The 14,619-nt window shown below is 33.6% G+C and overlaps 2 protein-coding genes across 5 annotated transcripts in view; both read right to left on the reverse strand.

Annotated features, from left to right (window-relative positions):
* LOC306860812 (transmembrane and coiled-coil domain-containing protein 4-like) lies at positions 1 to 14,009 on the reverse strand. Its single transcript, XM_079402752.1, has 14 exons — positions 13,839 to 14,009; positions 12,853 to 12,988; positions 12,199 to 12,373; positions 12,077 to 12,104; positions 11,060 to 11,189; positions 10,621 to 10,718; positions 9,394 to 9,537; positions 7,517 to 7,636; positions 6,354 to 6,518; positions 5,670 to 5,806; positions 4,825 to 4,909; positions 4,461 to 4,578; positions 2,982 to 3,099; positions 1 to 1,326 (listed from the first exon to the last, which is right to left on the reverse strand). The coding sequence occupies exons 1-14, from the start codon at positions 13,882 to 13,884 to the stop codon at positions 775 to 777; spliced, it is 2,052 nt and encodes a 683-aa protein (XP_079258878.1). The 5' UTR covers positions 13,885 to 14,009; the 3' UTR covers positions 1 to 774.
* The window catches only part of LOC306860169 (F-actin-monooxygenase mical1-like), a 359,843-nt gene that overhangs the window by 246,577 nt on the left and 98,647 nt on the right, over positions 1 to 14,619 (reverse strand). The gene's annotated exons all lie outside the window — the stretch shown is intronic.

The raw sequence follows: 14,619 nt of genomic DNA on the forward strand, positions 1-14,619 counted from the left end.
TGTGAGACTTAGATTTATAGGCTTTTGAAAAAATGTGTTGAAACGTACCATGCAAAAAAAATAAAAAATAAATCAATGGGATAAGTGTTAATAGGATATTTGTGCCTAAACTGGAAGGCTGAATCGCTCCTAAAGGCAGATCAGGGAGATTGTACATTTAGAACAGACTCAACACGCATCCAGCTTCATTCATTACCATAACAACCAAAACAACAGATGGATAAAGCAGACGAGAGAGAAAGAAATCTCACTAATACCTCACACAATGTCAAGTGGGTTGTCTGTGGAGCTGTAATTCACATCTTAATTAAACAAGAAACCACTTCTAATGAAGGGGGCAAATGGTGTATACAGAATACTGACAGTTTTCACATTGCAGTTTATCACAAATTATATTTTGCAGATATTAATTAGAGATGATATCCATAAATAACTTAAAGATAGTATTAGACAATTCCAGAATGACAAAAAGCCAAGGTTCCAGTTGGTTCTAGCTTATACTGATAACTTACACCCTCTGGGTGGTGTGTCTAGATAGTAACTCTTCTTCTGCTAAAAGTCTTGTGAGATTCACATGCAAGATTTAAACACTGTGTTTATTTGAGTCCCACAGAAATCTTACGCCCAACCCTTAATCTTGGTTGCAGTAAATGCGAATCTCAGGAGTTTCTGGGAAAGAGGTTTACCATCTAGACCCGACCCACATTTTATGAGTTGTGAATCAAGGAAATGTTATGATTTCATTGCTCTTGGCTCAGAAGCAACAGGTTTGAACTACTCCTGTGCTTCAGTGTGCGACTGGTAGGTTGTGTTTGTGCGTTCAGTAGTCCAGTTCGTGTCGTCCCAGTCCCAGGACGTGTGCTCACAGTCTGTCTCACTTTCACCGTCTCTGTCTATTTTGCCTTGATCTTGAGATGGTTCAACATGATCCTTGACTCGGAGAGTGGAATGCAAATGCGTGTCCCCTTGACAGGGATCAGGGACGCCATCACATTCACTGATGGAGTCCAGTAAATCAGATATATCAGGGATATCCCAGCCATTCTCAGAGTCCTTCCTCTCGCACTGTTCCCTGTCTCCAGTCTGTGTCTTGTATTCATCTACATTTGCCTCTGTGGTGTCTGAGGTATCATTCTTTGAAATGTTCATGGATGGTTCCCCTTTAACTCTGCTCTGACCAGCTGATTCTGGAGTGCCTGTTTTTTCCTGAGATAAATGTACCAGCTGTAGTTTGCCACTCGTGGCTCCAGCTTCTTCCCTGGTAGGAATCCCTACTGCTACTAGGATGGTGTCCATCTGACGCATATAGTCCAGGTGTCCTTTTACCTAAGAGGTGGACAGAACATAGCCAGTATTCATAAAGTGGAAAATACTATACATTGCCTAGCAATTTACAGTGCTTGCAGTGCATTATTATATTGATATCCTCATTCTAATTTTAGTGGTGCTTGCAAACTTTCCCGAAAAATCAAGCTTTGGTGCATATCTCAGGCATGCATTATACCTCAAACCACGCAACGTCAGTACTTTTTTAAGTGATCAAATTTACATTTTTCATGCCCTGGTGGATAATAAAAGCAGTGAAAAACTCCCAGAGACTTGTATTATAAAAAGAGAGGCCTGAACCAATATAATAGACTCAAGGGTGGAATCTTTTGATTTAGGCAGGCAAGTAGCCACCTAGCAACAGACAACAATGTTTTGCACAGGCAAGGACCATTGTACATAAGGGTAGATGCCATATTTAATTTTTCACAAATAAAAATATAAAATTAAACAGTCTTTTCAAGGGTTTGCAATGTTTCTAACTTTGCTAACTGACACTGGCAAATAGGCCAAATTAAAAATACATACAAAAAACACCATTTTAATCTTAGGTGAGCTAAAAATAGTGTTTTATGAACTTGATATACTATACAAAATAGTATTTTTTTTTAGACTCGCTTTTTTCTCCCTTTGACCATCTGGTGAATATTATGGTATCACTGCAACATCTGTGTACTGAATTGTGATTGGTCTATTTCAATTTATTTTCACTATAGCTGCTTTGACATTGCAACACCACATTATGTTAAGTTAATGTCACATTAAGTTTTTATGTGAACAGCAAGCTTACAGTTGCTCTGATAAGCTTAATTAGAACCTAAAACTGTAACATTATTCTTGTGCTGTCTTACAAGCACTGGTGTTTATTTCAGGAAATGCAAATTTAGTTGCTCAATGCTCATTAACATTTCTTCACATGCCAAACGAAGGTGCAATTCTTCACATGCCTCACATTGTAGTCGCATAACCAGGGTTCTTGAACTGATTACCTTGCCATATCTCCCGCCAATTTATCTAAGCTGTATAGTTATTAGTTAAATGAAAATCATTGTACTGCTTTCACAAAAAAAAACAAGACATAACAAAAGATACACAAGCATTACTTTTTTTGTCCATGATTAAGGCTGGTGTGATGTGTCACATGAACGGAAGGCATGATGACTTCATTTGAGATTTACAGACTATCTGTTTCTAAGTGTAACTTAGAAGACATCATTATGAATAGATCATTTGAAGTTTTTTCTCATTTGTGCATTGCATAAATGACACCTTTTTAGGTCATTTTCCCTTTTTTATGAGGTAACAGCGCTGGATTTAAGGACTCTACTTGAATATCAACGAGCATCTTCCTGCGACAGTAATTACAGTAATTGTAGTCTTTTGTGGGTGACAATTTAACAATGCCCTTTCTATTCAAGGCAGGGGGTGTTCTGCAAAATGCATTAAATCATTTGTCTAAAAAAGTAACTTCAGATGACTTCATATCTCATCAAGCTGGAAGGAAATTAAACTTTGATAATATAATTTTATGCCATTGTGTTGAGTAGTTAATATTCCAGTCAGTAAATTGAATCTGAATCTAAATGCATCTCACAGACACCAAGAGCATTTGAACAAAGACAGGGAATGCTCAATGCGCACGTGCATTTGCTTACCACTGATGACAGATCCACATTGATTATTTTGCGGTCTTGCGAACTGATTGGCTGGAGCCCAGCAACAGACAGCTGGACTGATGAACTTCTATACAGGAATCCAAGAAGCCAATCCCCTCTAAACCAATAAAGACACATTTTCAAACATGCTAATGTAATAATCAACAACAGATCTCCAGATTTGTTTGCAGTTAACATGTTGAGACATTGTTACTTTTTAATAAATAACTAAATAAATAATGTGTCAATTCTAATTCTTCATCTGGTGGCCTAAAATGTAATTCGGTGCATGTGTAATTTAAATTAGATTTTAAAACACATTCGATTCTGTTAATGTGTTACTTCAGCTCTTATTTTTTTATAGGCACTAAATGATTTCATTGCCATCCAAATCTGACATAACATTGTTTTTCTCCCATTGACAAAGATGTGGTCATTTCATTTCCATCTTAACTGATATCTTTAATTAGTTTATTAGCAGAAAAGTTAGCTCAGTGGAGGTTTGTTTCCAATAACTGTCTGGAATTAACTTAATGAATGATATGGCACAAACATCCAGCCACAGTAACTGTTAGCATACACCTCTATATAAAAAATACAATAAAATAAAAATACACATAATACTTTTATTCATCAAGGATGCATTCAATTGACAAAAGGTAACATTTAAGACATTTATATTGTTAGGAAAGATTTCAATAAATGCTGTTTTAATTTAATCAAAGAATCCTTTTTTGAGGTATGGTATAAAATTGGGTCAGAAATGTACTTTGCTGCTCAGGAAGACAAACAAAATACTATATGAGTTGTCTTATTCTCTGTTGATTTTAAATTATATTTTTGAAATCCTGTTTTCAAAACTGTGATCTGTGAGATTTCCCATAAATAGCTATGATGAAAAAACATCAACAAAATTTATACATACACATATATAAATAAATACATATATTATTATTACAATAATATATATATATATATATATATATATATATATATATATATATATATATATATATATATATATATATATATATCAGCTTCTACAAAAATATTAAGCAACAAAAACCGTTTTCAGCATTGATAATAATACGAAATAATTCTAAAGCAGCAAATCAGCATATTAAAATTATTTCTGAAGGATCATGTGACACTGAAGACTGGAGTAATGATGCTGAAAATTCAGCTTTGCATCACAGGAATAAATTATATTTTATTATTAAATATATTCACATAGAAAATACTTTTTACAAATTGTAATATCTCACGATATTACTGTTTTTACTGAACATAAGAGACTTCTTTCAAATACATTATAAGAAATCTTACCAGACCCAAACGTTTGAAAAGTAGTGTGTAAAAGAAAAAAGAAAGTGAGTTAAATTAAGTCTTAAAATGGGCAATTGTAACAAATGTGAACACTTACAGTAAGGGATCTGAGAATACCCCTTACCCTAAGAAGTAATATTAATAGTGTCTTACCTGCAATATCCGTTAACAATCTTCCCAGCCACTACCCTGGACAGTCGCTGCCATGCTTTCTCGGATCCGTCCACAGGGGCCCCCAGCAGCACCACATCCTCCACCACACCTTCACTACCTGCCCGATAATAAAAGATGAAAGTCTTTCAAACAGCTCCGTGCCATCAGATTCTCATTTACAGCCTCACACCTCTCAGATTCCATCTTTCATCACGACGACAAAGAGAACATGGTTCAATCTGGCTTGCATGAAATTTGGCCATGTCCAGCTCTCCATGTGGACACTTCTTGAGACACAAGATCTTAAAGACAAAAGGATGTTCCTTCGTTATCGCAGACTCATTAATATGAATAAAAAGCTTACCTTGATCATTAGCGAGCTCTTCTAGGCAGAAGTAGATGACACGAGCTCCAAGGCTAAATCCAATTAGATTGACAGGCCGCTTTCCCTGCACAAAGGAGGAAGATAATTATACACATATTTGAAAGGAATATCATGAGTTAAGATTATATAGGCGGTTAACTCTATGAAGCCTACTGTATCGTATTTAATACATAATAAGGTCTCTAAATGATCAACATGATGAAAACTGTGTTGGAAAACAGTTGTACACAATCTACAAAATGCCTTCTGAGTCTGATTAAATGCATTTTTTAAATAAATAAAATCTTTACTGTTTTTAAAAAAGTGAACATCAACTTTAGTAATACTGTAATCGTAACATTTCAAGATGAACTGAAGCAACTTAGGTTTATACTTCTTATCCATGCATGATTTTTCAGAATATTCATGTTAAAAAGCATCAGATATGATGCAACAGGCTTTGTTAGAGCTAAAACTAAGCATTTAAATATCATCTTAATAAGACATTTGGGAGATATACCTGTAGTGACAACTGATATTCATATGCATTTTTTGTAATTAGTCTGTTATAAGGATTTAATTTATTAACATTACAAGCTATCAGAATTTCACCTGACTTTCTAGCCATATAAATATCAGCAATTGCATATTTTTGCTGAGTTTGTGCCTCTGAATAAAACTGAGGTGCTTTTTTTTCTCCTCAAGTATGAGCCACAGATACTGTCCTTAGAGCTTGTATGCGACCCGTAACATTCCTCAAATTAGTCAGTTCAAGCCGCATTGAACTGAAATCGTCAAAGACTAAAGAGAAGTCGATGTCTTGCATGACTCCGCTTGACTCTGACCTGCTGTCGGCTCCGGAGCACCTGGGCGAGGTGTTTTCCCACCTCGGCTGAGCGACTCAGGCACACTCCCCAGGGGTTGTCGATCACACTGGCCACAGCCAGCAGAGAGGCAGGCCATGTCAGAGCCGTTACTATGCCTGAACAGAGACAAGAGAATGAGCAATGCGGTTATTCTGGACACCTTAATGCAATGTGTGACAATTAGAACATTCTTTCATGATGCTACAATTAAATGAAGCCATTTGGAGGCAGTTTAAAACATGGTATAAAATGAGGGCAGAAAAATTAAGTCATTTGTTGCTCAGGAGGAAAACTAAATACTACACGAGTTGCCTTATTTTCTATTAATTTTAAATTATATTTTTGAAATCCTGTTTTCAAAATGCAGTTTAAAACTGTGATTTGTGGGACTTGATGAATGAAACATTAAATTACATTAAATAGATTGATAGATCTTCATTTATTATAAAACACATGAATAAATGAAACAGAAACTTAACAATTAGAGACACTTCTCCTGTATTAGACAAATCCCTGCTGAGACGACTGTCAAAAATGGCCCAATTCAGACTAGATTTAAGATAAAGTGGATTAATATGACTGCACAGTTCAACACTCACATAAATAAGGTAAGGAGATTTTCTACCTTTTTATAGTGTACCTGCATTAGTAAAGTAGACATACCTGAGAGCACTGTGTATTTGAGGGCCTCCTGAGCCACGACACTAACAAACCCATCCCACAATGAGTCCAGAATAGAGCCCAGGTCCAATAAATAACGCGACTCCCATTTCAGACAGTACTGCTCACCACACACTCCTAGACTGGACCAGGGAGCCTGAAACGAACCTGTGATACGCAAAAGAATCTGAACCTTAGTGTGAACAATATTTCATGGGTATTTTGGGATTATATTAAAGAAATCACCCAAAAATTTAAATCTGCTGAAAATGTCTTCACTCTCAGGCCATCCAAGATGTAGATGAGTTTCTTTCTCCATCGGAACAGATTTGGAGAAATGCAGCATTCCATCACTTGCTCACCAATGGATCCTCTGCAGTGAATGGGTGCCGTCAGAATGAGTCTAAACAGCTGATAAAAACATCACAATAATTCACAAGTAATCCACACAACAGTCCATCAATTAATATCTTGTGAAGTGAAAAGATGCATGTTTGTAAGAAACAAATCCATCATTAAGATGTTTTGACTTCAAACGCGAGTCCTCTATAATAATATTGCTCTTTCCAGTGAAAAAGTCATTCATCTAAATCAGGAGAGAATTATGCACAGATAAAGTACTGTTTATAAGCAAAAACAGTCCAAAACAATTCTAAACAAATATGTTTGGGATCAACATTTTCACTTGAGGAAACTTTGGAATAATTGACTATTTTGGCCAGAAACAATGGTTTAATGTTAAATGATTTTAATGATGGATTTGTTTCTTACAAACACGCTTCTTTTCACTTAAGATGTTAATTGATGGACTGGAGTGGTGTGGATTATTGTGATGTTTTTATCAGCTGTTTGGACTCTCATTCTGACGGCACCCATTCACTGCAGAGGACCTACTGGTGAGCAAGTCACATGATTAAAAAAAAAATAAATCAAAATCTGCTCTGACGAAGAAACAAACTCATCTAAATCTTGGATAGCCTGGGGGTGAGTAAATAAACAAATTTTCATTTTCAGGCAAACCGTTCCTTTAATAATTAATAACCGTGATACAGTATATATTTTTAAAATACAATTTGTAGTACCAACACAAGAGCGTTTTAAACAAAATAGTAATTGGAAAAAAAAGCTATTTTGATGGAGATATGAAGGTTAACAGTGGCACTCACTGTATTTGCCGCTGCACAGCCAGCCTGTCACGGCTACAGTGAGATGAAGATGCTTTCCTGAACTCATCGGAAGAAACTCAAACTCCTCTATAGCGCCAACAAGCTTGTTCATTTTATAGCCTGAATAAAAAAGTAAATATACCTTTTGCTATTTTCATACATATAAAATAAATGAACATTAACATAGATGGCAAACATGGAACATAGAAATCTTAATCAGCAAACAGAAATAAAGAGAGGCATTTGAAGAAAAACCAAACAACTCTGATAACCTTGAGCTCAGTTCACTTTGAATGGCAGCTGAGAATGAGCTCTGAAAGCAGGATTATATAAAACTCCATTCCAACAAGAAAACGGACTCAATCGATCAATCCTGTAACGCAGCCTGGTGATTTCAATTAATCTAAACTATTCATTTCCCACATTTTACTTAAGAATATTTTATTAAACCAAATGAAATCCAAATTTCTATGAAATCCTTTTTTAAAGCAAAAGTAAAGTGCAAGAATGACAACATATCCACGTGTTCTAGTCTAATAATAACACAATTATAATCAAAAAACACTTTTTAAAGGAGTATTTACCAGAATATTTATTTAGGTGAAAAATGCAAATGTGCAGTATTTCTGAAAAAATACTTTTTTTATTTATATAAAATCAATTAAATGGAGATGCTTTTGATTATTAAACTTTAATGTAACCATTAAAATGGAATCCAGAAAATAATGTGAAACCGAATTTGGTACAGATAAAACTGTAAAACTCAATTAATTAGACAGGCTTTTTGATTAATGCAATTTTATTTAACCATTAAAACTGAAAATTATCAGGAAAAAACTGAATTTGGAAATAAAACGGATTTCATAGGGCCCTATAATTATAATATATATTTTTTTGTGGTAATAAAAATAGATGCAAGTAAACGATAGCTTTTAAAATGACTTAAAATACATATATAATAGCAATGATGCAATAATAATTAGCTCAAATAAAGTATCAAAAGCAAGAAATCATATGGTTTTATTGAACAAAACTGTTAAAATACATAATGTATTATAAACAATATAGCTAATGTAGATGCATGTAGACGGCGCGATCTAATCCTTGTTTAATATTGACCACGCACCATTCAATTCAAATGTCCACTTAATCTTTAATATTTGGCCATTTCTTTTAGGACAGAAATGCTACAGCTGCTGTAATTAAATGTGGACATCAAACCGTGTAAACTCAGAGTGAGTGGTTGAGAAATCGCGATATATTCTCCTGTGTTTGTGTAGATTTATAAATTATGATGAAACATTCCCAGATGAACGTTATAATAAACCCAAACTCACAACAACATGCAGAGATGGAGTTTGAGACGCTCCGCATGTAAATGATAAGTTTCTGTGGAAATACTGTGACCGGAGCCGCTGTGAGACGCACGTGCTTAACTACACGCATGGAAATCATTTAAAGAAAGCGCATATACTGTATTAGAACTGCATCGCATATAATTATTTAATTAAAACATAGCGTTTGTGAATTCACAATTATGCTTAATTAAGATATTTAAATGAGTTTAATATATCATGCAGCCTTGGAAAACAGTCTAATAATGTGTTTTATGGATTCTCGTCTGTGAAATACGCCACTTTTTTAAAAATCGAATAGTCGACGAATCGCGATAGCCCTGATTCAACACAGTGACCCTTTTGGTTGCAAGAATTGTGTAAGAAATTATATAAATACAAATGATAAAATACACCAAAGTTCAATAATTAGTTCATTTGATAATAACAACTATTATAATTAATTATTTTGTATTCATTTCAATATATTTATTATTGTTACTATGTTTTTTTATCAGCATAAACAGGTCAGCTAGGTCTCACCTGCCAAGCCGGCCCCTGCGGCTCCAAACAAGGAGGCCATGATGGCGATGCCCGTGGCTGATCCCAGCACAGCGGCTCCACCCGCTCCCAACACCGCTCCCGCCCCAGCAGCCACCAGAGGAGCCGCCAGCCCTCCTGTAACACCTGACAAAAACACATACATGATCACTGACACCAGACAAATGAAACGAAATCTCATGAAACCAGTCCGGAACATACTCTAGTCATATTTCATAGAAAGAACCAAGTAGTAAGTAATTTAATAATCTAAAATAATCATGTAAATATTAAAATATAATAATATAAATAATTGTTTAGCTTAAATATTTTTTTAAAATAGTTTTTTTTTTAAATTATTAGAATTAAGCATATTACCCCTGGAATTATCATTACCATAACACCCCAAAATTATTTAAAATTATTGAAATTGTGAATTATTTCTATATTATGGTAATATCTGACCATAAGCCAAAATATAATAAACCAAATAAATATACAATTTATATATATATATATATATATATATATATATATATATATATATATATAGAATATTTATTTGGCTTAATTAATGAATGAATTGAAATACTACAAATATTACCATGATATAGAAATAATTCACAATTTCAATAATTTTTGGTGTTATGGTAATGATAATTTCAGGGTAAATATACTTAATTCTATAATATATTCTGCAATAATGCTTAATTCCTGATTGTATGTGTGTGTGTGTGTATAGATATATATATATATAAAAAATCAAACAAATGGATGGATTACAGTAAGTAATTAAACATTAATCAAATAAATATATATATTTAAATATTAATAACAATAATAAAATCGCAAATGAAACATCTAGATGCATTATAGTAAAGTATAAATTAAATATATATTTAATTTAAATAAATACAATAATTATAATAATAGTCACAAATAAAATATTCTCGTACGGTATGCATTATGGTAGGTAAATTGCTAAACAAAAAATTACAGTAAATTGTTTTAGTAAAAATTAAATATTTATTTTAAATAAGTGAATAAATATAGATGCATTACAGTAATGGCAATTTAGTTTTCAATGTCCTAAAAATAAAATAAATAAATAAAAATCCTAAAAAACAAAAAATAAAACAAATAAACAGGTTTTATGCATGTTTTCATTAACATTCACCTTGGTGAGACCAATGTAGTTTAAAACAAACGTCCTGTGGCATTCAGACTCACCAATTACCGTTCCTCCACCCACGGTGGCTAGTCCAATGAGCAGGTACCGGCGCAATTTACGACCTCTCTCTTTCTTCTGTCTTCTTGATGACTCTTCTCTGTTGAGAGAATGTTAATTTGATTCATAATATGCTCACTGGAGCTGCTGAAAGCTCAGAGGTCTTGTTCATTGTCAACTGAATTCTATTAGAAGCTAAAACTAAAATGAAAACGCTGAACTGAAAGGAAAAACCTTGACCTAGACTGCATATACACAAAACTGCATATTGACTTTTCTTTGTGAATCTGCAGATGGCTCTACGTGGGCTTTGTGGAAATAATCTCTTGCAAATGATCCATCCTACAGCGAAAGCAGTGTGTGTTTCTCAGAGACATGTTGATAACCCCCCAAAACCCCATAAAGAGGCAGCAGCTGATGATCGGAGGAAGTTTCACTCACTCGCTCTCCTCTCCTGCCTCTCTCAATTTCTCTCCGAGAGTCTCTTCAAAATCCTCCAGCTGCTGTTGGGTCACACGCAGCAGACAGCTGACATGTCGGATCAGAACTCGAGCCCTGGCATCATAATGTCCTACATGAGAAGAATCAAAAAAATGCTCATTACATGGAAAACAAGACTGGAGCAAGAAGACTGAATCTCACAGAAAAAGTCTAGTTCATACTTTGCCAAAAAATCTAAAGAAAAACAATCTTGCATACAAAAAATAAAGACTATTTTAGAAGCATTTCGTCACCTCTATTTTTATAGCTCTTTATAAAATAGAGATTGTTACAAAGAAGCTTCACAGTATTAAAAGTAACAGAATCAATGAAGCAAACTCCAAATATGAGCCAAATCCAAATGGATTTTTTAAATATAAATTAATCAAATTAATAAAAATAAAATAAATCTACATAAATAAATCAAATAAAATTCAAATAAATTAATGAATGATTAATTCCATTAAATTAACATCCAGATGCATTATAGTGATGAATATTTGGCCTAAAATAGGTTTTGAAAAAATTTAATAAATAAATACATTTCATTAAAAATAAGCTTTATTTTTTTATGCAAGTTTTCATGGAATTTTCACTGACATTCTACCTTGATGTGACCAATGTAGATAAAAACACAGTTCAGACATTTTGTACATTATTAAAAGTCAAAAATGTAGAATAGTAGAATAAATCATATTGTAATGTATACATTTTTTATCATTTAAATCATTTCAAATATTAAAATTCATTTTTTCAATTCAAAATATCAAAATTCAATTCAGTTTTGTTTCTCTGCAGTAACTTTCTTAATCGTTTAAAATTAAAAATGTTAACAGTATTCATTTTCTTCATGCAAAATATAATACAAAACTGACATTTCTTGGTTCGATTCAATTATATTATTTATTATTTTAAATAATAATTGTTTATTTTTATGCATGCCATTGCAAAAAAAAAAAGAGCAGCTAATTAACTCACCATCTTTGACAGAGAAAGACACAAGATCCTGAAAATCAAAAAGAGAACGTCACAAGCACTGAGTTGTGCAGGCATCTATATGTTAATGCGATCATCCAGCTGGGTCAATGTCACACGCGTACCTGAGTGATGGGTAAAGCTCCAGCTCTGAGCAGCGGCTCCGCATGCAAGATGGACAGGAAGGTGTCAGTGCCTTCGAACCCGAGCCCTGCCAGGAACGCTTGCATGACTGGCATGACCGACTCATCAAGATCCAGCCACTGAACAAGACCCTCCAGATACGTCTCACGAAAGCATCTGCATTGGGAAAATATCATGAAGTTTGACAACCCCAAACAATTCAAAAATTATTCAGCAAAGATGCACTGAATCAAAAGTGACAGTAAAGGCATTTATACTGTAAAAAATCCAAATAAATGCTGTTCTTTTGAATTTTTTATTCATTACAGTATCCTGAAAAAAGCAGCATATCAGCGTATTATGATTTCTGAAGAATTATAATATGACACTGAAGACTTGAGAATTGATGCTGAAAATACAGCTTTGCATCACAGAAATAAAAAACACTTTAAAATGTATTCAAATAATAATAAAAAAAAAACACTTGTAATAATATTTCATATTTTACTGTTATTACTGTATTTTTTTTAAATGATACAGCCTCGGTGTGCATAAGAGACTTTTTCCTTACCAACCTAAACCTTCTAATGCTACTGTATATTAGTAGACATCACATTAAAGTATTATTATTGTTATTGTATATATATATTTTTTACTTTTGCTCAGGTCCTTGAAACAGCTGGCCCAAAGACACTCCACATAACCCAGCATACCCAAAGCGCCCTGGTTCGCTCAGCAGCCGACCAAACACTTTCTCTGCTGGTGACTGATCACGCTTCGGTCCTCCTGGGTCTGTAACAATAAAACCACAAAATGCAAAATCAAAAAATTAACAAAGTTCCTGGGTAAGTGTTCAACAACACTTTGTTTCATCACATCTAGTCCACATTTTCATTATTACAGGGGTCCAAGTAGAAAAAGCTTCTAATATTAGTCCATTTTTAAATAATTTTATTTTCTAGCTTGAAGAAGAAAATAATTTTGTGCTTGTGTAAGTTTAATATGAAGAGTTCAGATGCAAAAGCCTCCCAGTGCCCTCTGAAATTTTCCTCTAAAATTAGCATTTTTATCAGGCATTTTTATTTACTCTAATGGCAAAGTATACAGTTAAAGTGAAATAACTGAACATAAATATAGGAGCCTGATAAAAATGCTAATTTTAGAAGACAATTATAGATGGCAATTAGAGGCTTTAGCATCTGAACTCTTCATATGAATATTGAAAAGGGTGTATCTTCAACATCCAAAATAATTAGCATGATTTCCACATAAAACTCTGTTATTATAACATTCTGCTTTGCATAAGGCCTTTCCACAAACATATGGCACTACAACATGATGATATAATAATTCAGTATATGTATTACTCATTGGTTTCGAGGTCATATGCATTGAAAATGCATTTCTCTTGTTTAACCAAAACATGTTTAAGGCCTCGATCTGTGATTAAACCCAGAACTGACCAGCAGCTGTTCAACACAATCAGAAAACAACATTAATATACGTCTCATCACAGGAACCAAATACAAAACAATAGAACTAACAATAAATAATCATTTCTCTCTCTCAAAAAAAAAAATTAAAAAAAAGACTCTTATTTTGTTTTTATCTGCCTATAAAGTCCTTAAAAGTCTATAAATACCTGGAGTAAATTTCGGGTCCTCGTTGTAGTTATTTGTTGTTTCCATTAGTTTATCCTCACAGCAAGTTACAGCAGATTTGTTCTCTCCATGGAGGAAAGTTATACTTTGTTGTCGTGACAGATTAAAGTCCAGCACTAAGTTGTTCTTGTATGCAGCAGCGCCCTCTATCCGCGAATAATGAGGACTGGCTTATGAATATTAATGAGGACGCGTCACGCTCGCCCACCGATTGGCTGAACTGCAGACGTTGGCGTCGATTGGTTTGGCTTATGAATATTAATCACGCAACATGACTGGAAAGTATCTGAATGTTACTTGGCCACTTCAACACGACTTGATTAAAAGTCAAAATTGCCTCATGAGGACGATTTTAGATTTATTTGAAACGTTTTGAAAAAGTCTAATAATAATTTATGCTACTAAGTGTTGATGTTTTGCCCGATTATTTGTGTTTAAGCTATTAAGCTTTAATTTGAATATAAAGTGTTTTAAAATAATATTCAAAAAAAATAAAATAACAATGTTTAAACATGATTTTAGGTTTATTTGATGCTGTGAGGGTGATTTATGTTATTAATTGTTCATGTTATGCCTCCTAAAATCCGTTTTTCCTTAGTGTTGAACAAAAAAAAGCAGACTGAATATAAATACATAAACATATGCCCTCTAGAAATATTATAATTTTGTGGTCAGCAGAGGGCATTAGAGACCTATATAAAACTGCCACTATATAAAACCTCACAGATACACAATTTTTGTATGCATTTGTAAGTTTTATAT

The sequence above is a fragment of the Barbus barbus genome (genome assembly GCF_936440315.1).
Source record: "Barbus barbus genome assembly, chromosome: 41".
In the NCBI taxonomy this organism is placed as follows: Eukaryota; Metazoa; Chordata; class Actinopteri; order Cypriniformes; family Cyprinidae; genus Barbus; species Barbus barbus.

What these genes read in the sequence shown, in the direction of transcription:
- LOC306860812 (XM_079402752.1), bottom strand. Translation starts at nt 13,884, where the DNA reads ATGGAAACAACAAATAACTACAACGAGGACCCGAAATTTACTCCAG. An exon ending in GAGGCAGGAGAGGAGAGCGA is followed by an intron (nt 10,719 to 11,059) that starts GTGAGTGAAACT and finishes TTCTCTCAACAG; the next exon opens with AGAAGAGTCATCAAGAAGAC. An exon ending in CAAATACACAGTGCTCTCAG is followed by an intron (nt 5,807 to 6,353) that starts GTATGTCTACTT and finishes GTCTCTGTTCAG; the next exon opens with GCATAGTAACGGCTCTGACA.